Source organism: Phyllobates terribilis, unplaced genomic scaffold (genome assembly GCF_046119375.1).
Source record: "Phyllobates terribilis strain yellow unplaced genomic scaffold, ASM4611937v1 Scaffold_2__4_contigs__length_985480577, whole genome shotgun sequence".
Taxonomy (NCBI): Eukaryota; Metazoa; Chordata; class Amphibia; order Anura; family Dendrobatidae; genus Phyllobates; species Phyllobates terribilis.
The window spans coordinates 17,196,025-17,222,770 of NW_027362762.1; the positions used below are offsets into that span (position 1 = coordinate 17,196,025).

The 26,746-nt window shown below is 44.3% G+C and overlaps 1 protein-coding gene across 1 annotated transcript in view; it reads right to left on the reverse strand.

Annotated features, from left to right (window-relative positions):
- Positions 1-1,567: 1,567 nt before the first annotated feature.
- Positions 1,568-26,746, reverse strand: part of LOC141189368 (ecto-ADP-ribosyltransferase 5-like) — a 39,484-nt gene continuing 14,305 nt past the window's right edge. Inside the window, exons 2-7 of the mRNA XM_073661138.1 lie at positions 19,835-19,884; positions 15,425-16,124; positions 10,039-10,071; positions 3,807-4,037; positions 3,587-3,721; positions 1,568-1,972 (exon numbers count right to left, since the gene is read on the reverse strand). Coding sequence (XP_073517239.1) covers positions 1,890-1,972; positions 3,587-3,721; positions 3,807-4,037; positions 10,039-10,071; positions 15,425-16,124; positions 19,835-19,882 — 1,230 coding nt within the window. The 5' untranslated portion in view covers positions 19,883-19,884 and the 3' untranslated portion in view covers positions 1,568-1,889. The remainder of the gene's footprint in view (positions 1,973-3,586; positions 3,722-3,806; positions 4,038-10,038; positions 10,072-15,424; positions 16,125-19,834; positions 19,885-26,746) is intronic.

The following is a 26,746-nucleotide window of genomic DNA, read 5'->3' on the forward strand; positions in this document are numbered from 1 at the left end:
TGAGCTATATCTCTGGGGGTCTGTATCTCTGGGAGCCTGTATCTCTGGGGGCCTGTATCTCTGGGGGCCTGTATCTCTGGTGGGCTGTATAACCGGTGGGCTGTATCTCTGGGGGTCTGTATCTCTGGTGGGCTGTATATCTGGTGGGCTGTATCTCTGGGGGTCTGTTTATCTGGTGGGCTGTATCTCTGGGGTCTGTTTCTCTGGGGGTCTGTTTCTCTGGGGGTCTGTATCTCTGGGGGTCTGTATCTCTGGGGGGCTGTATCTCTGGGGGGCTGTATCTCTGGTGATCTGTATCTCTGGGGGGCTGTATCTCTGGGGGGCTGTATCTCTGGGGGGCTGTATCTCTGGGGGTCTGTTTCTCTGATGGGCTGTATCTCTGGGGGGCTGTATTTTTGAGGGCCTGTTTCTCTGGGGGGCTGTATCTCTGGGGGGCTGTATCTCTGGGGGGGCTGTATCTCTGGGGGGCTGTATCTCTGATGGGCTGTATCTCTGGGGGGCTGTATCTCTGGTGGGCTGTATTTTTGAGGGCCTGTTTCTCTGGTGGGCTGTATCTCAGGGGGCCTGTATCTCTGGTGGGCTGTATCTCTGGTGGGCTGTATTTTTGAGGGCCTGTTTCTCTGGTGAGCTGTATCTCAGGGGGCCTGTATCTCTGGTGGGCTGTATAACCGGTGGGCTGTATCTCTGGGGGTCTGTATCTCTGGTGGGCTGTATATCTGGTGGGCTGTATATCTCTGTGGGTCTCTTTATCTGGTGGGCTGTATCTCTGGGGGTCTGTATCTCTGGGGGTCTGTATCTCTGGTGGGCTGTATATCTGGTGGGCTGTATATCTCTGTGGGTCTCTTTATCTGGTGGGCTGTATCTCTGGGGGTCTGTATCTCTGATGGGCTGTATCTCTGGGGGTCTGTATCTCTGGGAGCCTGTATCTCTGGGGGTCTGTTTATCTGGTGGGCTGTATCTTTGGGGGTTTGTTTCTCTGGTGGGCTGTATCTCAGGGGGTCCGTATTTCAGCATTTCTTGTGTGATTCCATCCAGGCCACTGGCTTTTCTATATCTGTTTGGTCCTGGATTCTGATGAGAGGAAAGAAGTCTTCAGATTGCTCTAGGTTGTCCTCAGTCCCTTGTGCCATGATGGTCCATTGTTGTACAGGTATCTCGTTATGGCTACAGTCCTGTAATTTCCACAAAAACTAGAAAAAACAAGTTTAATAACAGTTTACTATAAACTTATCTGTAAGTAGTCATGAGGGTGGAGCCTGTCCTCCGCATAGTCTGACTGCTGAGCCTCCTCCTTGCTTGTGCATGACATCCTGATCCAGCTCTAATGCCACCTGATGAAGCCGATGTACTGACCTCGGCTCCATCTGCTCATGCACAGGATATAATTGCACAGAGCCTGAGTCATTTTTGAAGTTTTTATCTAAGTTATGCTGCATTTGCCAAAATGCACAAGTCATCGCCCCATTACTGTCCTTAATAAAAGATTGGTGGCCTAAATCTTCCTAACAAACAAGGAAATATCCTAGGGGTCTCTAGAGCCGAAAAAAATAATAGCAACAAGAAAAGAAACAATCTAGAAAAACTTTATTAATGTGACAAAATCGACTTAGAAAAAAAAATCTAAGGACGTCACTGACATTGTAAAGGTGATGGGATTCTCTACTGCCCTGCCAGGGCCTTTCACACACTGATGACAATGTTTAGCAGGACAATTCCCTGAGTAATGACATGAAAAGAGGACGATGGAGGCAGATGGAGTCCGGCACAAGGGGCTGAAGGACCTAGCAGCTCTTACAATAAAAATCTTCTGTATAACATAGAGAAATCGGAGCAGGTGAAGTCGGGTGACCAGTGCAATATACGAATGATCGTCCCGAAGTTTAAAGATTTCACATACAAAGTTTATAGACCAGAAAAGTAGCGCTGGTGACTGCAAACGCGATAACACAAGTGTAGAGAAACTGGAGAGAGGCTGCAAAGAAAAGAGGAAAAATAATGATTCTGGCTGTGACCTCAGCAGAACGTCAGGATCAAAGGTCACAGTATAACCCCGCTGAACGCAACTAATATACAACTAATATAACAAGTGATTTCTCCAAATTTACCAATGAATGCCACATTTAATGGCTATGGCAGAATTATTCACCCCTTCTTGACCAGCGTCTTTAGTATTTAGTAAAGCCCATCTGACTGTTACAGTCTGCTGTCCCTCTGGCTGTTATAACCTGGTGTTTCTATGGCTATTATAATCTGCTGTCCTTCAGGCTGTTATGACTTGCTGCTCCTCTTGCTGTTACAACCTGCTGTCTCTTTGCCTATTAAGACCTGCTGCCCTTTTGAAGGTTACAACCGGCTGTGTTTGGCTGTTAAGTTCTACTTCCCCTGTGGCAGGTATGATCAGCTATGTTTTTGGCTGTTATGACTGGTTGTCCCATTTGCTATTATGACTGGTTGTCCCATTTGCTATTATGACTGGTTGTCCCATTTGCTATTATGACTGGTTGTCCCATTTGCTATTATGACTGGTTGTCCCATTTGCTATTATGACTGGTTGTCCCATTTGCTATTATGACTGGTTTTCCCATTTGCTATTATGACTGGTAGTCCCATTAGCTATTATGACTGGTAGTCCCATTAGCTATTATGACTGGTTGTCCCATTTGCTGTTATGACTGGTTTTCCCATTTGCTGTTATGACTGGTTTTCCCATTTGCTGTTATGACTGGTTGTCCCATTTGCTGTTATGACTGGTTGTCCCATTTGCTGTTATGACTGGTTGTCCCATTTGCTGTTATGACTGGTAGTCCCATTTGCTGTTATGACTGGTAGTCCCATTTGCTGTTATGACTGGTAGTCCCATTTGCTGTTATGACTGGTAGTCCCTATTGCTGTTATGACTGGTAGTCCCATTTGCTGTTATGACTGGTTGTCCCATTTGCTGTTATGACTGGTTGTCCCATTTGCTGTTATGACTGGTTGTCCCATTTGCTGTTATGACTGGTTGTCCCATTTGTTGTTATGACTGGTAGTCCCATTTGCTGTTATGACTGGTAGTCCCATTTGCTGTTATGACTGGTAGTCCCATTTGCTGTTATGACTGGTTGTCCCATTTGCTGTTATGACTGGTTGTCCCATTTGCTATTATGACTGGTTGTCCCATTTGCTGTTATGACTGGTTGTCCCATTTGCTGTTATTACCTGCTTTCTCTCTAGCTGTTAAGACCTGATGTGCCTCTGGATGTTATGACATGCTGTCCTTCTGGCTGTTGTGACCTGCTGCAGACACAATGCACAGCCGGACATAAGCTTGCAGAAGTGTTCCTGCCCAGCTGTCATGACCAATGGCCTTCATGTCACTAAGTAATAAGTCTGGGTACTATAGAGGCTGGTTATCAACCCGTTAAGGTGAAACTGCAGCAGTTAGTGGCATTTTGTAGCGAATTTGGACAAACCATTTCTTCAGTTCCTTGGCAAATTTTACTAATATCCCGAATTTACAATTTGTGGGGCGGGAGGGGGGGGTCATTTTCATTGCAGTTGACTATCACCGGCAGCTCTTGTATCATCCTGCGCTCCGGATTCTTACCTCGCTGATTGGACAGATCTTTCTTTATCTCTTCGAAGATCGACTGATGGATAGTTACCAGTCGGATCACTTTCCCCTCGTTCTTCATCACCACCTGAAGCTGATTCCCAATAGAAAGAGTAACGTCCCTCAGATCTGAGAAGATACAATGCAACAAACATCCATCTCTAGATATTGGTATCGTTGCGACCCACAGTGACGCATGAGCAGGCGGAGTTACCCTTTATCCGGGCGGACAGTTTTTTGAGAGAGTGGTAGAGCGTGGTTTTATTTCCATGATCAGAAAAGTGATGTAAAATGGTTTCCATGTCGGTGTGATACTCGTCCCAGTACAGGTGATTCTGGCTGATCCGTTCCTCCAGGACTCTCATCCTCTGCTCCAGCTCCTCACTCTCAGATGCATCCAACGGCTCACTCCCATCTAGTGATTCTTCAATTGTTTGACTTGTGGCTTCACAAAAGACATCATGTAAAAAAATAGAGATTTACTAGAAATGTGAAAAATTTCGAAAACCAGGACCATTTTATTCTAATTATCTTCAATAGAGACAATATCCTATCTACAGTCACCACTAGGTGGAGCTCTCTGTATACAGAGCTAAAAGATAAAATTCTGTCTGCACTCACCACTAGGGGGAGCTCCATGTATACAGAGATACCTGATAAGATTCTGTCTGCTGCCACCACTAGGGGGAGCTCCCTGTATACAGAGATACATGATAAGATTCTGTCTGCAGCCACCACTAGAGGGAGCTCCCTGTATACAGAGATACATGATAAGATTCTGTCTGCAGCCACCACTAGGGAGAGCTCCCTGCATTCAGAGATACATGATAATATTCTGCTGTCTGCTGTCACCACTAGCGGGAGCTCCCTGTATACAGAGATACCTGATAAGATCCTGTCTGCAGCGACCACTAGGGGGAGCTCCCTGTATACAGAGATACATGATAAGATCCTGTCTGCAGTTACCACTAGGGGGAGCTCCCTGTATACAGAGATACATGATAAGATACTGTCTGCGGTTACCACTAGGGGGAGCTCCCTGTATACAGAGATACATGATAAGATTCTGTCTGCAGCCACCACTAGGGGGAGCTCCCTGTATACAGAGATACATGATAAGATTCAGTCTGCAGCCACCTCTAGGGGGAGCTCCCTGTATACAGAGATATATGGTAAGATCCTGTCTGTAGTTACCACTAGGGGGAGCTCCCTGTATACAGAGATGCCTGATAAGATCCTGTCTGCAGCCACCACTAGGGGGAGCTCTCTGTATACAGAGATACATGATAATATTCTGTCTGCAGCCACCACTAGGGGGAGCTCCCTGTATACAGAGATACATGATAAGATCCTGTCTGCAGCCACCACCAGGGGGAGCTCCCTGTATACAGAGATACATGATAAGACCCAGTCTGCAGCCACCACTAGGGGGAGTTCCCTGTATACAGAGATACATTGCAAGAGACTGTCTGCAGCCACCACTAGGGGGAGCTCCCTGTATACAGAGATGCATGATAATATTCTGTCTGCAGCCATCACTAGGGGGAGCTCCCTGTATATAGAGATACACGATAGGATTCTGTGTGCACCCACCACTAGGGGGAGCTCCCTGTATACAGAGATATAGGATAAGATCCTGTCTGCAGCCACCACTAGGGGGAGCTCCCTGTATACAGAGATACATGATAAGATCCTGTCTGCAGCCACCACTAGGGGGAGCTCCCTGTATACAGAGATACATGATAAGATTCTGTCTGCAGCCACCACTAGGGGGAGCTCCCTGTATACAGAGATACAGGATAAGACTCTGTCTGCAGTCACCACTAGTGGGAGCTATCTGTATACAGAGATACATGATAAGATTCTGTCTGCAGCCACCACTAGGGGGAGCTCCCTGTATACAGAGATACATGATAAGATCCTGTCTGCACTCACCACTAGGGGGAGCTCCCTGTATATAGAGATACATGATAAGATTCTGTCTGCAGCCACCACTAGGGGGGCTCCCTGTATACAGAGATACATGGTAAGATTCTGTCTGCAGCCACCACTAGGGGGAGCTCCCTCTATACAGAGATACATGATAAGATTCTGTCTGCAGCCACCACTAGGGGGAGCTCCCTGTGTACAGAGATACATGATAAGATTCTGTCTGCAGCCACCACTAGGGGGAGCCCCCTGTATACAGAGATACATGATAAGATCCTGTCTATAGTTACCACTAGGGGGAGCTCCCTGTATACAGAGATACATGATAAGATCCTGTCTGCAGCCACCACTAGGGGGAGTTCCCTGTATACAGAGATACATTGCAAGCGACTGTCTGCAGCCACCACTAGGGGGAGCTCCCTGTATACAGAAATACATGATAAGATTCTGTCTGCAGCCATCACTAGGGGGAGCTCCCTGTATATACAGATACATGATAGGATTCTGTGTGCACCCACCACTAGGGGGAGCTCCCTGTATACAGAGATATATGATAAGATTCGGTCTGCAGCCACCACTAGGGGGAGCTCCCTGTATACAGAGATACATGATAAGATCCTGTCTGCAGCCACCACTAGGGGGAGCTCCCTGTATACAGAGATACATGATAAGATTCTGTCTCCAGCCACCACTAGGGGGAGCTCCCTGTATACAGAGATACATGATAAGATTCTGTCTCCAGCCACCACTAGGGGGAGCTCCCTGTATACAGAGATGCATGATAATATTCTGTCTGCAGCCATCACTAGGGGGAGCTCCCTGTATATAGAGATACACGATAGGATTCTGTGTGCACCCACCACTAGGGGGAGCTCCCTGTATACAGAGATATAGGATAAGATCCTGTCTGCAGCCACCACTAGGGGGAGCTCCCTGTATACAGAGATACATGATAAGATCCTGTCTGCAGCCACCACTAGGGGGAGCTCCCTGTATACAGAGATACATGATAAGATTCTGTCTGCAGCCACCACTAGGGGGAACTCCCTGTATACAGAGGTGTATGATAAAATTCTGTCACACAACAAACACGCTCATCCATGAGACCTAGCTTCCTGTCCCACTTTGCATGGGGGCGCGGGACACCTTTCTTGAAGCCAGAAGAGTGCGAACAGGTGATCGGTTGGATGGCAGATAATGCTTCCTGTATGTTTCCCAGCACCACCTTGTCTTCCATGCGGTCCAGTCTCACTAGCCAAGAGTCTGGGCCACATAATCCTCACCCTGATCCTCCTTCCTCCCACCATGTCGAGTCCCAGGACACAAGTGATCCCACATTCGGAAACTCTGAGCTGCTCTTTACCTTTCCATTTATTGATTCTGGCCTCTTGCCCTGCATGTTTCAAGAGGGACATGAGGAGATCAGGTGTAGTGATGCCCAAATATTTGAGCAGCCATGGTCAGAAGAAGACGGCGATGGGGACCAGCAATAAGTGTCTTAAGAGGTAGATGATGACAAGACACATTTGCCAACAAGTGATGTTTAGTCAACAAGTGAAGTCACTGACCCAACATGGGAAGGTGCTATGCAGAGCGAGGCCAGCAGCGCGGGGGGGAGGGATCAGCAGCACCACAACAGGCAGGAAGAGGCAGTGTTGTGGCCAGAGGGAGAAGGCAGGCAACTGTTCCCCAGAGCACCCACATGTGGAAAGCTCCCAGGACAAAGGTTAGGTGAAACTTAGTCTGGCACTTTTTTAAAGAAAGTGCGAACAATAAAAGAATGGTCATTTGCAACCTGTGTGGTACCAAGATCAGAAGGGGCCAACAGCATGCTCAGGCACATGTCATCCAAGCACGCGAATAGGTGGGCCGAATACCTGGGTCCACAATCAGTGTCTGCGGGTGACACCACTGCCTCTTCCTCTGTGCTACGTGCTTGTCAATCCCCTGTCCATGATGCAGGTGCGGATGCCTCCCACCCTGCACTTGCCATTGGACATTCGCAAGCACCATCAGTAACCTGTCCAATTCCTTGTCCCAGCGCAGCGTCCAGCTGTCCCTTCCCCAGGCCTTAGAACGCAAGCGAAAATACCCAGCCACCCACCCACCCACAGGCTCAAACACTAAACGGGCACATTTCCAGGCTGCTTGCCATGGAAATGTTGCCATTTAGACTTGTGGACACTGAGGTTTTAAGCGACCTAATGGGGGCGGCTGTCCCTTGGTAAACGGTCCCCAGCAGCCACTATTTTTCCTGGTGTGCCGTCCCCGCCTTACACAAGTACGCGTCCCATAACATCACCCGTGCCCTGACCAATGCAGTTACTGGTAAGGTCCACTTAGTGACCGACACATGGACAAGTGCTTGTGGCCAGGGACGCTACATTTCCCTGACGGCACACTGTGTGAACCTTGTGGAGGCTGGGACTGAGTCGCACCCTGGCACGGCACACGTGCTTCCGAAGCCGAAGATTGCGGGCTCTAGTTCCATCAGAGTTTCCTCCACCTCTTACACCAGGTCCTACACGCCATCCTCCTCCTCATCGTCTATTTCCGAATTGTTATCTCGCAGCACATCATCCATATCAGTCGCAAGCTGGAAGCACTACAGCACTGCCTCGGCCAAGCGGCAACAGGCTCTGCTGAAGCTAATCTGCTTAGGTGCCAACTGAACACCGCTGCAGAGTTGTGGAAGGGTCTAACAGACCAGACTGGTCTATGGCTCTCGTCCCTGAACCTACAGCCAAGCATGATCGTGTGTGATAATGGCCATAACCTGATGGCGACTCTGAAGCTTGGCAAGCTCACACATGTACCATGCCTGGCCCACATGCTCAAATTAGTGGTTCAGCGGTTTCTGAAAAACTACCCAGATTTGCCTGAGCCACTTGTGGGTGTATACCGCGTGTACCCTTTTCCACAAGTTAGCTACAGCTCCCGCCAGTCTGGCAGTGCTTCAGCAGCGCTTGCAAGTGCCAGCTCACCTACTGGTGTGCGACGTGACCAAGCTCTGGAACTCCACATTACACATGTTGGCAAGGCTTTGTGAGCAGCAGAAGCAAGTGATTGAATACCAGCTGCAACATGCCCGTCAGTATTCCGGTCAGCCTCCGCACATAAGAACCGACTAGTGGGCATGGATGTCTGACATCTGTGAGATTCTACAAAACTTTGCGGAATCAACAAAGATGGTGAGCGGCAATGACACCATAATCAGCGTAACTATCCTTCTGTGTCTGCTCGCTGATCACAATTAAAGATGAAGCTTTGCATATGGAACAGGTGGAGATGGAGGAAGAAAGTAGACAGGGTGATACTACCTAGCCCAGCCTCGTCTCATCTTCTCAGCACAGATTGGGTGATAATGAGGAGGAGGAACAGGAGATGGTTGCCTGTGCTACAGAGTGTACTACCCACACCAGCTTCATCAAATCTGTTCAGCATGGATGGGCTGAAGAGGAGGAGGAGATGGAGAAGATGGAGAGTCATCCTCCTGGTAGGGACAGGGAAGGCTTGGCTGCTGGCAGTCTGTTACACATGGCTTAAATTATGTTCCGCTGCTTTTCCCGTGACTTTCACATTTTACACATTTTGGCGAACAATGATTACTTGTTATTCGCCCTTCTCGACCCACGCTACAAGGAGAACTTTCCATCTCCCCTTCTTGTGGTGGAGAGGGATAGTAAAATGGTGCAATACTAGAAGGCTCTAGTCGAACAATTGGTTCAAAAATTCCCATCTGACAACGCTGGTGGTTGAGGTCACAGTTTCTTTGGCAACCAAGGAGGAGTGACAAGGGAGACACATACCAGGTCCAACAGAGGCAGGTGAAGACCATCAAAGGTCTGGGACAGTTTCATTAGACCCTCCCAGCACCCAAGCCCTGATGCGCGGGGGAGTCTGACAAGGAGGGAAACGTTTTGGAAGATGCTGAAGAAGTACCTTGCTGACCATACCAGCGTCCTCCATGATTCCTCTGTGCCTTACAACTATTGGGTATCCAAGCTGGACACGTGGCATGAAGTGTCTCTCTACGCCTTGGAGGTTCTGGTCTGCCCTGCCGCCAGCGTTTTATCACAGCGGGTTTTTAGCTGATAACCGATAGGCGCATCCGCCTGTCAACTGAAAATGCTGACAGGCTGAATCTTATAAAAATGAACAAGGGCTAGATTGGGCCAGACTTCTCAACAACACTGAATGATAGCAGCGTAACATAAAGCCAATTCAAATGTTGGATCATCAGGCGGCCCTCACTCAAATCTTTATAGGGTCATTTTTCTAAGTTTCTCATTGACTTCCATTATACTCCTTAGTCGAGTTGAGCCCATGGGAGCATCTGATCATCACTAGTTATAATGTATTTTGGGTTGTTTATGGGCCTCTGCTTATCTGACCATAGTGATCTGTCTGAATGAAGGCTTGTCCCAATCACGTGCCCCCCAGCCCTCCATGATTTAAGCATTGATAGCCCATATTAGGTTATTGCTCCAGAGACCCCTTTTAAAATTTCTTCTTACCTGAGCGACATAAAGGGGATTTTCTTTTCTCACCTGAAAATGAAAAAAAAAAAAGTAAATGTACAACTTTTGTTATAATTGTGATCTCATAACCAACCCCCAGATCAGCCTCAGACCCCTCAGTCCTGGGATCAGTTCAGTCCCTTCATCCTTATCGAAGTCATTGGAAGGAAGGTGGTAGATAGACCCTGGTCGCATTTTTCAGTTTTGTAGAAATTCCCATAATGGATCACGGTCAATAGAAGAGATGCAACAAAAATACAGAATTATATCCGGACTCTCGGTACGTTCCTCTCGACCCACAGAGGTGAGTCGCTCTGGGGCTTATTGGGCGCATTCACACTCCATCTACCCTAAGGACAGTTTTTAGTGAGAGTCTTGTATCTGGATTCCATTAAATTCCCCAAATCCTCTAGTCCCTGTCCCAGCATGGTCAGGCTCTTGTGTCACCCCCTCCTCTGGAAACATATTCATTGGCATCTTTTGGAAATCTGATTGTTTGGATTAACAAAGTTCTGACATTGGCAACTCAATATAACTTTTATGGCTCAATAACAGAAGTTTCCCACTCCGTCATCACAGTGTTAAAACTAATCTACATTAGAAAGGCATCGATGCAGAACAACAACTCTCAACATTTTACCTTCGCATTTTTCATCCTTTCGGTCTCAATCATGGCGGCATTAACATAGACCACACGGATTATGGAAGAGGCTGATCTAGAACACTATCCCATAATATATTAGTAACATTGTACAATGTATCATAGAAAAAAAGAAGAACCTCAGATATAAAACCATACAAAAAACAAATAAAAGAGAAGAGATTGCAACAATGTTTCACTACTGGTAGATCAGATGAGGCTGGGAAAGCACTGAAAAAAAATCCAACACGTCTACCAGCTCAATAATAGATGTTTCCGGTCGCCTCCTCGATTTGTAACCTTCTCAATTCCTGCACGACAGGAACTGTTGTATCACCACGGTGCGGCTGAGAATGTTTAGACTGAACACCAATCACCGGCCTGAGGAGTTGTTAGGGTCTGAACACCAATCACCGGCCTGAGGAGTTGTTAGGGTCTGAACACCAATCACCGGCCTGAGGAGTTGTTAGGGTCTGAACACCAATCACAGGCCTGAGGAGTTGTTAGGGTCTGAACACCAATCACCGGCCTGAGGAGTTGTTAAGGTCTGAACACCAATCACAGGCCTGAGGAGTTGTTAAGGTCTGAACACCAATCACAGGCCTGAGGGGTTGTTAGGGTCTGAACACCAATCACCGGCCTGAGGAGTTGTTAGGGTCTGAACACCAATCACCGGCCTGAGGAGTTGTTAGGGTCTGAACACCAATCACCGGCCTGAGGAGTTGTTAGGGTCTGAACACCAATCACCGGCCTGAGGAGTTGTTAGGGTCTGAACACCAATCACCGGCCTGAGGAGATGTTAGGGTCTGAACACCAACCACCGGCCTGAGGAGATGTTAGGGTCTGAACACCAACCACCGGCCTGAGGAGTTGTTAGGGTTTGTGCACACTGTGTCATTTAGTCGCCAGTGCAGTCGCCGAGTTTTCCCAGGTGAAGCCGCTTCAGGATGGTCGTTCTCCAGTGGTGGCTCCACCACCAGCGGCTTTCACTATATAGTGTCAAGTGTTGAGAACCGGCGGCTGAACATTGAGCATCACGTCCTATAACCGCTCCAGAGTTTCCATTCGACATTGCTGCACATTATGGTCGTTTTACGGAGAGATATTTTGCGGCATTTCTTTGAGCTTATTTCGATCCACCCGATAGATGTGCACGTCCCTCACTATGTCCATATAGAGAATGTGTGATGTTCCCCAAACGCCGAATCACCAAATCTTACAAATACTGCAAGTTATCACATAGGAGGCGCTACAATAACTCCATAACCAGTGTTTCCGACCCTCCCTTTTATTCTTGGCTTTTCATTCACAGACTTTGCCCTGAGCTTTTTGTTCCTTTATTGCAGTCTTTAATTATGGCCTCTAATAACCAATCCTGGGGGAAGGACACAAAATAAAACGGTATCTTTCGTGTTGAGGATCTTGTGTGGCCATTTTTAGGACTTAGTGGAATCATTGCGACTATGTCTGTAACAATGTAGACATAATATAGACAATAAATAATAATAATGTGAATAGAAGGCAGAAAAGGAATTGTATAAATGTCGTCATGGGATATGTAAAACCTGCAGATTCAGGTGACAGTTTTGCGTCTTGCGCCAGTGTCACACGATACGGTATTAGCTGATGTGATACATGTAACAATTTGTAGGAGTCGGTGTATGAGGTACCGATTCAGAACAGTAATGACCATCACGCCGGTAATCTGTCAGCAGCTGGAGTTTCCATATTACTGGAATTGAGAGGGTTAACGTGCCTAGTAGAGGAGGCGCCCCTAAACATATTGCACCAACAGACATTTTGGATTTTTCTATGGACCTTTTCCTGCCTCAGATATAGACTCAGTCTAATGTATCAGTAGTGAAACATTGTTGCAATATCTCTCCCTTTAGGCTATGTTCACACGCTGCGTTTTTTGCTGTGTTTTTGCTGCGTTTTTTTAAGGATCAGCAAAAGCTGTGACATTTCAGAAATCTCATCCACACATTGTTGTTTTTTTTTCCTGACTGAATTGGAAAACTGCTGTGCTTTTGAAAACTGCAGCATGTCAATTCTTTCAGCGTTTTTGCAGCAATTTTTTCAGCCGTAAAAAGCAATGAGTGAGCGCAAAAACACAGCAAAAACTAAGCAGAAAACACAGTTTTTGCTGCGTTTTTAGTGAAAAAAAAGCAGATCATTGCATATGCGATGATTAAGGACACAAGTCTGAAAAGCGTTTGCGTTTATATATGAATTCGGGTGAGGTTGTGACCTAAGGTGATATTTTTACATTTTTCTACTAAATAAAGTTCTGCATTTTTATCAAATCCTGAAGCTGGAATAAACATTTGTTCTTTGAAAGTAAACAGTGTCCTACAAACTCCATGTTCTGCCAATGACTTAGGTAAACTATTCCCAACCAATTCACCTCCCCTCCCCCCACTGTTACATTTGTAATTGTGTATTTTTTCTGTTCAGAATAGTCACGATTTTTTCAGGCATAAAAATCTTTTTCCACTAAATAATTTGATCAAATTGCCCTTTTTTCCAAAAATAGTTTTATGTTTTCACATATGTCTTGCATTGGTGACCTGTGATCATGCTTCTGTGGTAGAAGCAACGCTGAACTTTGGGATCCTGAAGAATGCAGCAAAAAACGCAGCAATAATCGCAGAAAAAACTGCTTTTTGTAAGCAGCTTCTTTACTGCCAAGAGAGCAGATTTTGCCTGCAGAAAAAAACGCAGTAAAAATGCAAAATGTGAACATAATCTCATTCTTGCTTTTCTGCTGTCGTTCTGTTTCAAGGATACATTGTACAGTGGGTACGGAAAGTATTCAGTCCCCTTTAAATTTTTCACTCTTTGTTTCATTGCAGCCATTTGATAAATTCTAAAAAGTTCATTTTTTTCTCATTAAAGTCCACTCTGCACCCCATCTTGACTGAAAAAAAACAGAAATGTAGAAATTTTTGCAAATTTATTAAAAAAGAAAAACTGAAATATCACATGGTCATAAGTATTCAGACCCTTTGCTCAGACACTCATATTTAAGTCACATGCTGTCCATTTCCTTGTGATCCTCCTTGAGATGGTTCTACTCCTTCATTGGAGTCCAGCTGTGGTTAATTAAACTGATAGGACTTGATTTGGAAAGGCACGTACCTGTCTATATAAGACCTCACAGCTCACAGTGCATGTCAGACCAAATGAGAATCATGAGCTCAAATGAACTGCCCAAGGAGCTCACAGACAGGATTGTGGCAAGGCACAGATCTGGCCATGGTTACAAAAGAATTTCTGCATTACTCAAGGTTCCTAAGAGCACAGTGGCCTCCATAATCCTTAAATGGAAGAAGTTTGGGACCACCAGAAGTCTTCCTAGACCTGGAAGTCCAGCCAAACTGAGCAATCGTGGGAGAAGAGCCTTGGTGAGAGAGGTAAAGAAGAACCCCAAGATCACTATGGCTGAGCTCCAGAGATGCAGGAGGGAGATGGGAGAAAGTTCCACAAAGTCAACTATCACTGCAGCCCTCCACCAGTCAGGCCTTTATGGCAGAGTGGCCCAACGGAAGCCTCTCCTCAGTGCAAGACATATGAAAGCCCGCATAGAGTTTGCTCAAAAACACATGAAGGACTCCCAGACTATGAGAAATAAGATTCTCTGGTCTGATGAGACGAAGATAGAACTTTTTGGTGATAATTCTAAGCGGTATGTGTGGAGCAAACCAGGCACTGCTCATCACCTGCCCAATACAATCCCAACAGTGAAACATGGTGGTGGCAGCATCATGGTATGGGGGTGTTTTTTCAGCTGCAGGGACAGAACGACTGGTTGCAATTGAAGGAAACATGAATGCGGTCAAGTACAGAGATATCCTGGATGAAAACCTCTTCCAGAGTGCTCTGGACTTGGCCGAAGGTTCACCTTCCAACAAGACAATGACCCTAAGCACACAGCTAAAATAACAAAGGAGTGGCTTCAGAACAACTCTGTGACCATTGTTGACTGGCCCAGCCAGAGCCCTGACCTAAACCCAATTGAGCATCTCTGGAGAGACCTGAAAATGGCCGTCCACCAACGTTCACCATCCAACCTGACGGAACTGGAGAGGATCTGCAAGGAAGAATGGCAGAGGATCCCCAAATCCAGGGGTGAAAAACTTGTTGCATCATTCCCAAGAAGACTCATGGCTGTACTAGCTCAAAAGGGGGCTTCTACTCAATACTGAGCAAAGGGTCTGAATACTTATGACCATGGGATATTTCAGTTTTTCTTTTTTAATACATTTGCAAAAACTTCTACATTTCTGTTTTTTCAGTCAAGATGGGGACAGAGTGGACTTTACTGAGAAAAAAATATGAACTTTTTAGAATTTACCAAATGGCTGCAATGAAACAAAGAGTGAAAAATGTAAAGGGGTCTGAATACTTTCCGTACCCACTATATGTCTTTATATTGTGATCTGGATTGGCCTCACCCAGAATCGGTCCCATTAAGATGATATAGTGAATGCAGCAATGATAAGGATCGATAGGGTGAATCGCGCTGGATAAAATGTTGGGAGTTGTTGTTCTGTATTGCCTCCTTTCTAATAAAATGAAGACGATTTCCCGGAGTGTGGATTCATATTTTTGACCTATATACACCTTGCACTCGATTGACCGTGCTCGTGTCATGGGTGGAGGAATATTCCACAAGTGTGAGGAATCTTTTCATGGCTCTTTCCTCTCTGGACATCACATAACAGAAGGACGGACATTTACCTTCTAGATAGGCGCAGTTGAAGTAGCTGCACATCTCTCCGGTACTTTTCAGAATGTGGAGTGAATTCTGTTTCGTAAGAGACAGAAACTTTTCTGTTGGAGGAATCAGAACTTCGTCTTTCAATGAATAAAAGGAGAATTTACCAATTTTGGCACCAAAGCAAGATGTGATCTGAAAGAGCGATTCTGTGCCGAAGACCTGTGCCGCCTCAAGGTTCAAAGTGGACGAGGTGAAGGCACCAAACTTGAAGAGCGGCCTTATGTCCTTGGAGCGTAGACTTCCTCTGTAGGTTGTGTAGGTTTCCTCACAGTTGGGTTTTAGTATCTGTAAAGCTCTTGTTAGATAGAAGTGAAGGGCTTTGAAGTGGAACTTCTCCATGTAATCTTTCCGGGAGGCTCCCGCTATGGTGAGGTTTCCATTCAGCTGCTGGTATATGGGGTTTCCTGCTGGATACTTGTTGGAGAAAGTCAGTAGAGCTATCCCATACTCATCCTCAAACCCTTTTGGAAGGTCCAGCTCATTTTTTACATCGTACCACCACTCAGTGGACACGGTCCAGACTTCCTTAAATTGCACATTTTCCTTCTCTTTTTGAAGCACCTTGGGCATGACCTTCTTCAGGAGTTTCTCAGAGCAGCCGATGTATTGGTCATCAAATACATTGGCATCTTGTGACATGTCATAGTTTTTACTGTAAACCTGGATTGGAAGAGAAGAGAAGTGTTACCCAGAGCATTTCCAATGGCGTCATAGAGAACATCACACTGGGTACAGGACTGTGCAAAATTTTTACTTTTTTTTATCAATTAACAAAATGCAAAGAGAATAAACAAAAGAGAAATCTAAATCCCATCAATCATCATTGATGATCCTCTTTCGTCTTCATAAGTTTTTTATTAGGTAGTCTGAAGGGAAACGTTTCACCTTTTATCGAGTGCCAAGCCGGCGTAAGGAGACTTGTAGGCCATCCCATACTCCTCTGGAAATTTCAGAAGGAAGAGAACTTGATTTCTCTTTCCGCCTATTGGACGTAACAATCCCAAAAGTCAATAATGACCCAGTAACAAACTTTGCCACATGACTGAGGATAAGAAGCCAAACCAAACAGTCTGTTTGAAGATACATATTTCGTGTTTGCATGGCCTATAAGTCTCCTTACACCGGCATGGCACTCTTCACAAGGAGAAATGTTTCCCCTTAGAGCAGCAGTCAAAGGCCTCTCATGTACAGTACAGACCAATAGTTTGGACACACCTTCTCATTTAAAGATTTTTCTATATTTTCATGACTGTGAAAATTGTACATTCACACTGAAGGCATCAAAACTATGAATTACCACATGTGGAATTATATACTTAACAAAAAAGTGTGAAACAACTGAAAATATGTCTTATATTCTAGGTTCTTCAAAGTAGCCACCTTTTGCTTTGATGACTGCTTTGCACACTCTTGGCATTCTCTTGATGAGCTTCAAGAGGTAGTCACCGGAAATGGTCTTCACTTCACAGGTGTGCCCTGTCAGGTTTAATAAGTGGGATTTCTTGCCTTATAAATGGGGTTGGGACCATCAGTTGTGTTGTGCAGAAGTCTGGTGGATACACAGCTGATAGTCCTACTGAATAGACTGTTAGAATTTGTATTATGGCAAGAAAAAAGTAGCTAAGTAAAGAAAAACGAGTGGCCATCATTACTTTAAGAAATGAAGGTCAGTCAGTCCGAAAAATTGGGAAAACTTTGAAAGTATCCCCAAGTGCAGTTGCAAAAACCATCAAGAGCTACAAAGAAACTGGCTCACATGAAGACCGCCCCAGGAAAGGAAGACCAAGAATCACCTCTGCTTCTGAGGATAAGTTTAACCGAGTCACCAGCCTCAGAAATCGCAGGTTAACAGCAGCTCAGATTAGAGACCAGGTCAATGCCACACAGAGTTCTAGCAGCAGACACATCTCTACAACAACTGTTAAGAGGAGACTTTGTGCAGCAGGCCTTCATGGTAAAATAGCTGCTAGGAAACCACTGCTAAGGACAGGCAACAAGCAGAAGAGACTTGTTTGGGCTAAAGAACACAAGGAATGGACATTAGACCAATGGAAATCTGTGCTTTGGTCTGATGAGTCCAAATTTGAGATCTTTGGTTCCAACCACCGTGTCTTTGTGCGACGCAGAAAAGGTGATCGGATGGACTCTACATGCCTGGTTCCCACCGTGAAGCATGGAGGAGGAGGTGTGATGATGTGGGGGGGCTTTGCTGGTGACACTGTTGGGGATTTATTCAAAATTGAAGGCATACTGAACCAGCATGGCTACCACAGCATCTTGCAGCGGCATGCTATTCCATCCGGTTTGCGTTTAGTTGGACCATCATTTATTTTTCAACAGGACAATGACCCCAAACACCTCCAGGCTGGGTAAGGGCTACTTGACCAAGAAGGAGAGTGATAGGGGGCTACACCAGATGACCTGGCCTCCACAGTCACCAGACCTGAACCCAATCGAGATGGTTTGGGGTGAGCTGGACCGCAGAGTGAAGGCAAAAGGGCCAACAAGTGCTAAGCATCTCTGGGAACTCCTTCAAGATTGTTGGAAGACCATTTCCGGTGACTACCTCTTGAAGCTCATCAAGAGAATGCCAAGAGTGTGCAAAGCAGTCATCAAAGCAAAAGGTGGCTACTGTGAAGACCCTAGAATATAAGACACATTTTCAGTTGTTTCACACTTTTTTGTTAAGTATATAATTCCACATGTGGTAATTCATAGTTTTGATGCCTTCAGTGTGAATGTACAATTTTCATAGTCATGAAAATACAGAAAAATCTTTAAATGAGAAGGTGTGTCCAAACTTTTGGTCTGTACTGCATGTGTAAATCTATATACGGGATCTGGGTATATATGTGTATATCTATATACAGGATCTGGGTATATATGTGTATTTCTATATACAGGATCTGGGTATATATGTGTATATCTATATACGGGATCAGGGTATATATGTGTATATCTACAGTACAGACCAAAAGTTTGGACACACCTTCTCATTTAAAGATTTTTCTGTATTTTCATGACTATGAAAATTGTACATTCACACTGAAGGCATCAAAACTATGAATTACCACATGTGGAATTATATACTTAACAAAAAAGTGTGAAACATCTGAAAATATGTCTTATATTCTAGGTTCTTCACAGTAGCCACCTTTTGCTTTGATGACTGCTGTGAACACTCTTGGCATTCTCTTGAGGCTGCAAGTGTGATTTAGTTATTGCCAACACCTGTTAGGTGCCACAGGTAAGTTACAGGTGCTGTTAATTACACCAATTACAGAAGCATCACATGATGCATCAAACAGTGCCAATACTTGTGTCCACCCCCTTTTTTAGGTTAGGTGTGGAATTATATCCAATTTGGCTTTAGGACAATTCTTTTTGTGTTTTTTCCTTGCAAGCAAATTAAATGAAGAGAATAATACCAAAGAATTTGTGATTGCAATCATTTTCAGGAAGAAACTGAGTATTATCTGACAGAATTGCAGGGGTGCCAATACTTTTGGCCACCACTGTAGAGATAGCAAAGCATTTGAACAAGCACACAGCTCCGATCAGTGAGAACTGTGATTAGCAGACCTGCTGTGAAAGCTACCAGGCTGGTGATTTATATCGGTATAAAAAGAGGCCTCTGTTAAAGAGGCCTTTAGCTGCTTACAGGTTACCTTGGGTTTCTTTGTGACCTCGCAAACTATTATATGCTTTGTTAGGGTGATCGATCCTTACTGATCGACCACTCGTGTGGAGGGTAATAATGGTCTTGAATTTCCTCCATTTGTACATAACTTGTTTGTCTGTGGATTAGTGGAGTGAAACCACTTTAGAAATTGTTTTGTAACCTTTTCCAACCTGAAGATCATCAACAACTCTTCTTCTAAAGGTTCTCAGAAATGTCCTTTGCTTGTGCCATTATACAATTCCTCAAACATATTGTGAAGATCTGACTTTTATAAATCTCTGTTTTTTAATTAAAACAGGTCGCCCACCCAGACCCGATTGTCATCCCACTGATTTAAAACACCAATCTCGAATTTCACCTTCATCTTATCTGCTAGACAAGAAGGTTCACATCCTTTTGCCGGGCACTGACATGTAATATTGGATCATATTCCATAGATAATAAAAATTACAAAGAATAATATTCTTTACTCATCGGTTTGCTTTGGTTCTTTATCTACTTTTAGGACGGGTGTAAAAATTTGAAGTAGTTTTAGGTGAAAAGTATGAAGAAATCTGGAAAATTCGGAAGGTTTTTAATAAGCACCAATGACTGTAACATGCAGTAAAAATATATGGGGACTTTTATCCATACTATGTAACAATGTAACAAAACCAACATATTGTATCAATACTGTCATTTCTCCTACCTGACAAACAGTAATAAGCCAGATAATGGCACTGGTGAGGAGAAGCATTTCTGGAAGACAAGAAAGAAATAAAATAAATCAATGTTTACATACATTACATTACTGATCCTGAGTTACATCCTGTATTATACTCCAGAGCTGTACTCACTATTCTGCTGGTGCAGTCACTGTGTACATACGTTACATTACTGATCCTGAGTTACATCCTGTATTATACTCCAGAGCTGTACTCACTATTCTGCTGGTGCAGTCACTGTGTACATACATTACATTACTGATCCTGAGTTACATCCTGTATTATACTCCAGAGCTGCACTCACTATTCTGCTGGTGCAGTCACTGTGTACATACATTACATTACTGATCCTGAGTTACATCCTGTATTATACTCCAGAGCTGCACTCACTATTCTGCTGGTGCAGTCACTGTGTACATACATTACATTACTGATCCTGAGTTACATCTTGTATTATACTCCAGAGCTGCACTCACTATTCTGCTGGTGCAGTCACTGTGTACATACATTACATTACTGACCCTGAGTTACATCCTGTATTATACTCCAGAGCTGCACTCACTATTCTGCTGGTGCAGTCACTGTGTACATACATTACATTACTGATCCTGAGTTACATCCTGTATTATACTTCAGAGCTGCACTCACTATTCTGCTGGTGCAGTCACTGTGTACATACATTACATTACTGATCCTGAGTTACATCCTGTATGATACTCCAGAGCTGCACTCACTATTCTGCTGGTGCAGTCACTGTGTACATACATTACATTACTGATCCTGAGTTACATCCTGTATTATACTCCAGAGCTGCACTCACTATTCTGCTGGTGCAGTCACTGTACACACACATTACATTACTGATCCTGAGTTACATCCTGTATTATACTCCAGAGCTGTACTCACTATTCTGCTGGTGCAGTCACTGTGTACATACATTACATTACTGATCATGAGTTACATCCTGTATTATACCCCAGAGCTGCACTCACTATTCTGCTGGTGCAGTCACTGTGTACATACATTACATTACTGACCCTGAGTTACCTCCTGTATTATACTCCAGAGCTGCACTCACTATTCTGCTGGTGCAGTCACTGTGTACATACATTACATTACTGATCCTGAGTTACATCCTGTATTATACTTCAGAGCTGCACTCACTATTCTGCTGGTGCAGTCACTGTGTACATACATTACATTACTGATCCTGAGTTACATCCTGCATTATACTCCAGAGCTGCACTCACTATTCTGTTGGTGCAGTCACTGTGTACATACATTACATTACTGACCCTGAGTTACCTCCTGTATTATACTCCAGAGCTGCACTCACTATTCTGCTGGTGCAGTCACTGTGTACATACATTACATTACTGACCCTGAGTTACTTCCTGTATTATACTCCAGAGCTGCACTCACTATTCTGCTGGTGCAGTCACTGTGTACATACATTACATTACTGATCCTGAGTTACATCCTGTATTATACTCCAGAGCTGCACTCACTATTCTGCTGGTGCAGTCACTGTGTACATACATTACTGATCCTGAGTTACATCCTGTATTATACTCCAGAGCTGCACTCACTATTCTGCTGGTGCAGTCACTGTGTACATACATTACTGACCCTGAGTTACCTCCTGTATTATACTCCAGAGCTGCACTCACTATTCTGCTGGTGCAGTCACTGTGTACATACATTACATTACTGACCCTGAGTTACATCCTGTATTATACTCCAGAGCTGCACTCACTATTCTGTTGGTGAAGTCACTGTATACATACTTTACATTACTGATCCTGAGTTACATCCTGTATTATACCCCAGAGCTGCACTCACTATTCTGCTGGTGCAGTCACTGTGTACATACATTACATTACTGATCCTGAGTTACATCCTGTATTATACCCCAGAGCTGCACTCACTATTCTGCTGGTGCAGTCACTGTGTACATACATTACATTACTGATCCTGAGTTACATCCTGTATTATACTCCAGAGCTGCACTCACTATTCTGCTGGTGCAGTCACTGTGTACATACATTACATTACTGATCCTGAGTTACATCCTGTATTATACCCCAGAGCTGCACTCGCTATTCTGCTGGTGCAGTCACTGTGTACATACATTACATTACTGATCCTGAGTTACATCCTGTATTATACCCCAGAGCTGCGCTCACTATTCTGCTGGTGCAGTCATTGTGTACATACATTACATTACTGATCCTGAGTTACATCCTGTATTATACCCCAGAGCTGCACTCACTATTCTGCTGGTGCAGTCATTGTGTACATACATTACATTACTGATCCTGAGTTACATCCTATATTATACTCCAGAGCTGCACTCACTATTCTGCTGGTGCAGTCACTGTGTACATACATTACATTACTGATCCGGAGTTACATCCTGTATTATACTCCAGAGCTGCACTCACTATTCTGCTGGTGCAGTCACTGTGTACATACATTACATTACTGATCCTGAGTTACATCCTGTATTATACTCCAGAGCTGCACTCACTATTCTGCTGGTGCAGTCACTGTGTACATACATTACATTACTGATCCGGAGTTACATCCTGTATTATACTCCAGAGCTGCACTCACTATTCTGCTGGTGCAGTCACAGTGTACATACATTACATTACTGATCCGGAGTTACCTCCTGTATTATACTCCAGAGCTGCACTCACTATTCTGCTGGTGCAGTCACTGTGTACATACATTACATTACTGATCCGGAGTTACATCCTGTATTATACTCCAGAGCTGCACTCACTATTCTGCTGGTGCAGTCACTGTGTACATACATTACATTACTGATCCGGAGTTACATCCTGTATTATACTCCAGAGCTGCACTCACTATTCTGCTGGTGCAGTCACAGTGTACATACATTACATTACTGATCCGGAGTTACATCCTGTATTATACTCCAGAGCTGCACTCACTATTCTGCTGGTGCAGTCACAGTGTACATACATTACATTACTGATCCGGAGTTACCTCCTGTATTATACCCCAGAGCTGCACTCACTATTCTGCTGGTGCAGTCTCTGTGTACATACATTACATTACTGATCCTGAGTTACCTCCTGTATTATACTCCAGAGCTGCACTCACTATTCTGCTGGTGCAGACACTGTGTACATACATTACATTACTGATCCTGAGTTATATCCTGTATTATACTCCAGAGCTGCACTCACTATTCTGCTGGTGCAGTCACTGTGTACATACATTACATTACTGATCCTGAGTTACATCCTGTATTATACTCCAGAGCTGCACTCACTATTCTGCTGGTGCAGTCACTGTGTACATACATTACATTACTGATCCTGAGTTACATCCTGCATTATATTCCAGAGCTGCACTCACTATTCTGCTGGTGGAGTCACTGTGTACATACATTACATTACTGATCCTCAGTTACATCCTGCATTATACTCCAGAGCTGCACTCACTATTCTGCTGGTGCAGTCACTGTGTACATACATTACATTACTGATCCTGAGTTACCTCCTGTATTATACTCCAGAGCTGCACTCACTATTCTGCTGGTGCAGTCACTGTGTACATACATTACATTACTGATCCTGAGTTACATCCTGTATTATACTCCAGAGCTGCACTCACTATTCTGCTGGTGCAGTCACTGTGTACATACATTACATTACTGATCCTGAGTTACATCCTGCATTATACTCCAGAGCTGCACTCACTATTCTGCTGGTGCAGTCACTGTGTACATACATTACATTACTGATCCTGAGTTACATCCTGCATTATACTCCAGAGCTGCACTCACTATTCTGCTGGAGCAGTCACTGTGTACATACATTACATTACTGATCCTGAGTTACCTCCTGTATTATACTCCAGAGCTGCACTCACTATTCTGCTGGTGCAGTCACTGTGTACATACATTACATTACTGATCCTGAGTTACATCCTGTATTATACTCCAGAGCTGCACTCACTATTCTGCTGGTGGAGTCACTGTGTGCATATATTACATTATTGATCCTGAGTTACATCCTGTATTATACTCCAGAGCTGCACTCACTATTCTGCTGGTGGAGTCACTGTGTGCATATATTACATTACTGATCCTGAGTTACATCTTGTATTATACTCCAGAGCTGCACTCACTATTCTGCTGGTGCAGTCACTGTGTACATACATTACATTACTGATCCTGAGTTGCATCCTGTATTATACCCCAGAGCTGCACTCACTATTCTGCTGGTGCAGTCGCTGTGTACATACATTACATTACTGATCCTGTACTGATCCTGAGTTACATCCTGTATTATACTCCAGAGCTGCACTCACTATTCTGCTGGTGCAGTCACTGTGTACATACATTACATTACTGATCCTGAGTTGCATCCTGTATTATACCCCAGAGCTGCACTCACTATTCTGCTGGTGCAGTCACTGTGTACATACATTACATTACTGATCCTGAGTTGCATCCTGTATTATACCCCAGAGCTGCACTCACTATTCTGCTGGTGCAGTCGCTGTGTACATACATTGCATTACTGATCCTGTACTGATCCTGAGTTACATCCTGTATTATACTCCAGAGCTGCACTCACTATTCTGCTGATGCAGTCACTGTGTACATACATTACATTACTGATCCTGAGTGACCTCCTGTATTATCCTCCAGAGCTGCACTCACTATTCTGCTGGTGCAGTCACTGTGTACATACATTACATTACTGATCCTGAGTTACCTCCTGTATTATACTCCAGAGCTGCACTCACTATTCTGCTGGTGCAGTCACTGTGTACATACATTACATTTACTGATCCTGAGTTACCTCCTGTATTATACTCCAGAGCTGCACTCACTATTCTGCTGGTGCAGTCACTGTGTACATACATTACATTACTGATCCTGAGTTAACTCCTGTATTATACTCCAGAGCTGCACTCACTATTCTGCTGGTGCAGTCACCGTGTACATACATTACATTACTGATCCTGAGTTACCTCCTGTATTATACTCCAGAGCTGCACTCGCTATTCTGCTGGTGCAGTCACTGTGTACATACATTACATTACTGATCCTGAGTTACATCCTGTATTATACTCTAGAGCTGCACTCACTATTCTGCTGGTGCAGTCACTGTGTACATACATTACATTACTGATCCTGAGTTACATCCTGTATTATACTCCAGAGCTGCACTCACTATTCTGCTGGTGCAGTCACTGTGTACATACATTACATTACTGATCCTGAGTTACATCCTGTATTATACTCCAGAGCTGCACTCACTATTCTGCTGGTGCAGTCACTGTGTACATACATTACATTACTGATCCAGAGTTACATTCTGTATTATACTCCAGAGCTGCACTCACTATTCTGCTGGTGCAGTCACTGTGTACATACATTACATTACTGATCCTGAGTTACATCCTGTATTATACTCCAGAGCTGCACTCACTATTCTGCTGGTGCAGTCACTGTGTACATACATTACATTACTGATCCTGAGTTACATCCTGTATTATACCCCAGAGCTGCACTCACTATTCTGCTGGTGCAGTCACTGTGTACATACATTACATTACTGATCCTGAGTTACATCCTGTATTATACCCCAGAGCTGCACTCACTATTCTGCTGGTGCAGTCACTGTGTACATACATTACATTACTGATCCTGAGTTACATCCTGTATTATACTCCAGAGCTGCACTCACTATTCTGCTGGTGCAGTCACTGTGTACATACATTACATTACTGATCCTGAGTTACATCCTGTATTATACCCTAGAGCTGCACTCACTATTCTGCTGGTGCAGTCACTGTGTACATACATTACATTACTGATCCTGAGTTACATCCTGTATTATACCCTAGAGCTGCACTCACTATTCTGCTGGTGCAGTCACTGTGTACATACATTACATTACTGATCCTGAGTTACATCCTGTATTATACCCTAGAGCTGCACTCACTATTCTGCTGGTGCAGTCACTGTGTACATACATTACATTCCTGATCCTGAGTTACATCCTGTATTATACTCCAGAGCTGCACTCACTATTCTGCTGGTGCAGTCACTGTGTACATACATTACATTACTGATCCGGAGTTACATCCTGTATTATACTCCAGAGCTGCACTCACTATTCTGCTGGTGCAGTCTCTGTGTACATACATTACATTACTGATCCTGAGTTACATCCTGTATTATACTCCAGAGCTGCACTCACTATTCTGCTGGTGCAGTCACTGTGTACATACATTACATTACTGATCCGGAGTTACATCCTGTATTATACTCCAGAGCTGCACTCACTATTCTGCTGGTGCAGTCACAGTGTACATACAGTACATTACTGATCCGGAGTTACCTCCTGTATTATACTCCAGAGCTGCACTCACTATTCTGCTGGTGCAGTCACTGTGTACATACATTACATTACTGATCCTGAGTTACATCCTGTATTATACTCCAGAGCTGCACTCACTATTCTGCTGGTGCAGTCACTGTGTACATACATTACATTACTGATCCTGAGTTACATCCTGCATTATACTCCAGAGCTGCACTCACTATTCTGCTGGTGCAGTCACTGTGTACATACATTACATTACTGATCCTGAGTTATCTCCTGTATTATACTCCAGAGCTGCACTCACTATTCTGCTGGTGCAGTCACTGTGTACATACATTACATTACTGATCCTGAGTTGCATCCTGTATTATACCCCAGAGCTGCACTCACTATTCTGCTTGTGCAGTCACTGTGTACATACATTACATTACTGATCCTGAGTTACATCCTGCATTATACTCCAGAGCTGCACTCACTATTCTGCTGGTGCAGTCACTGTGTACATACATTACATTACTG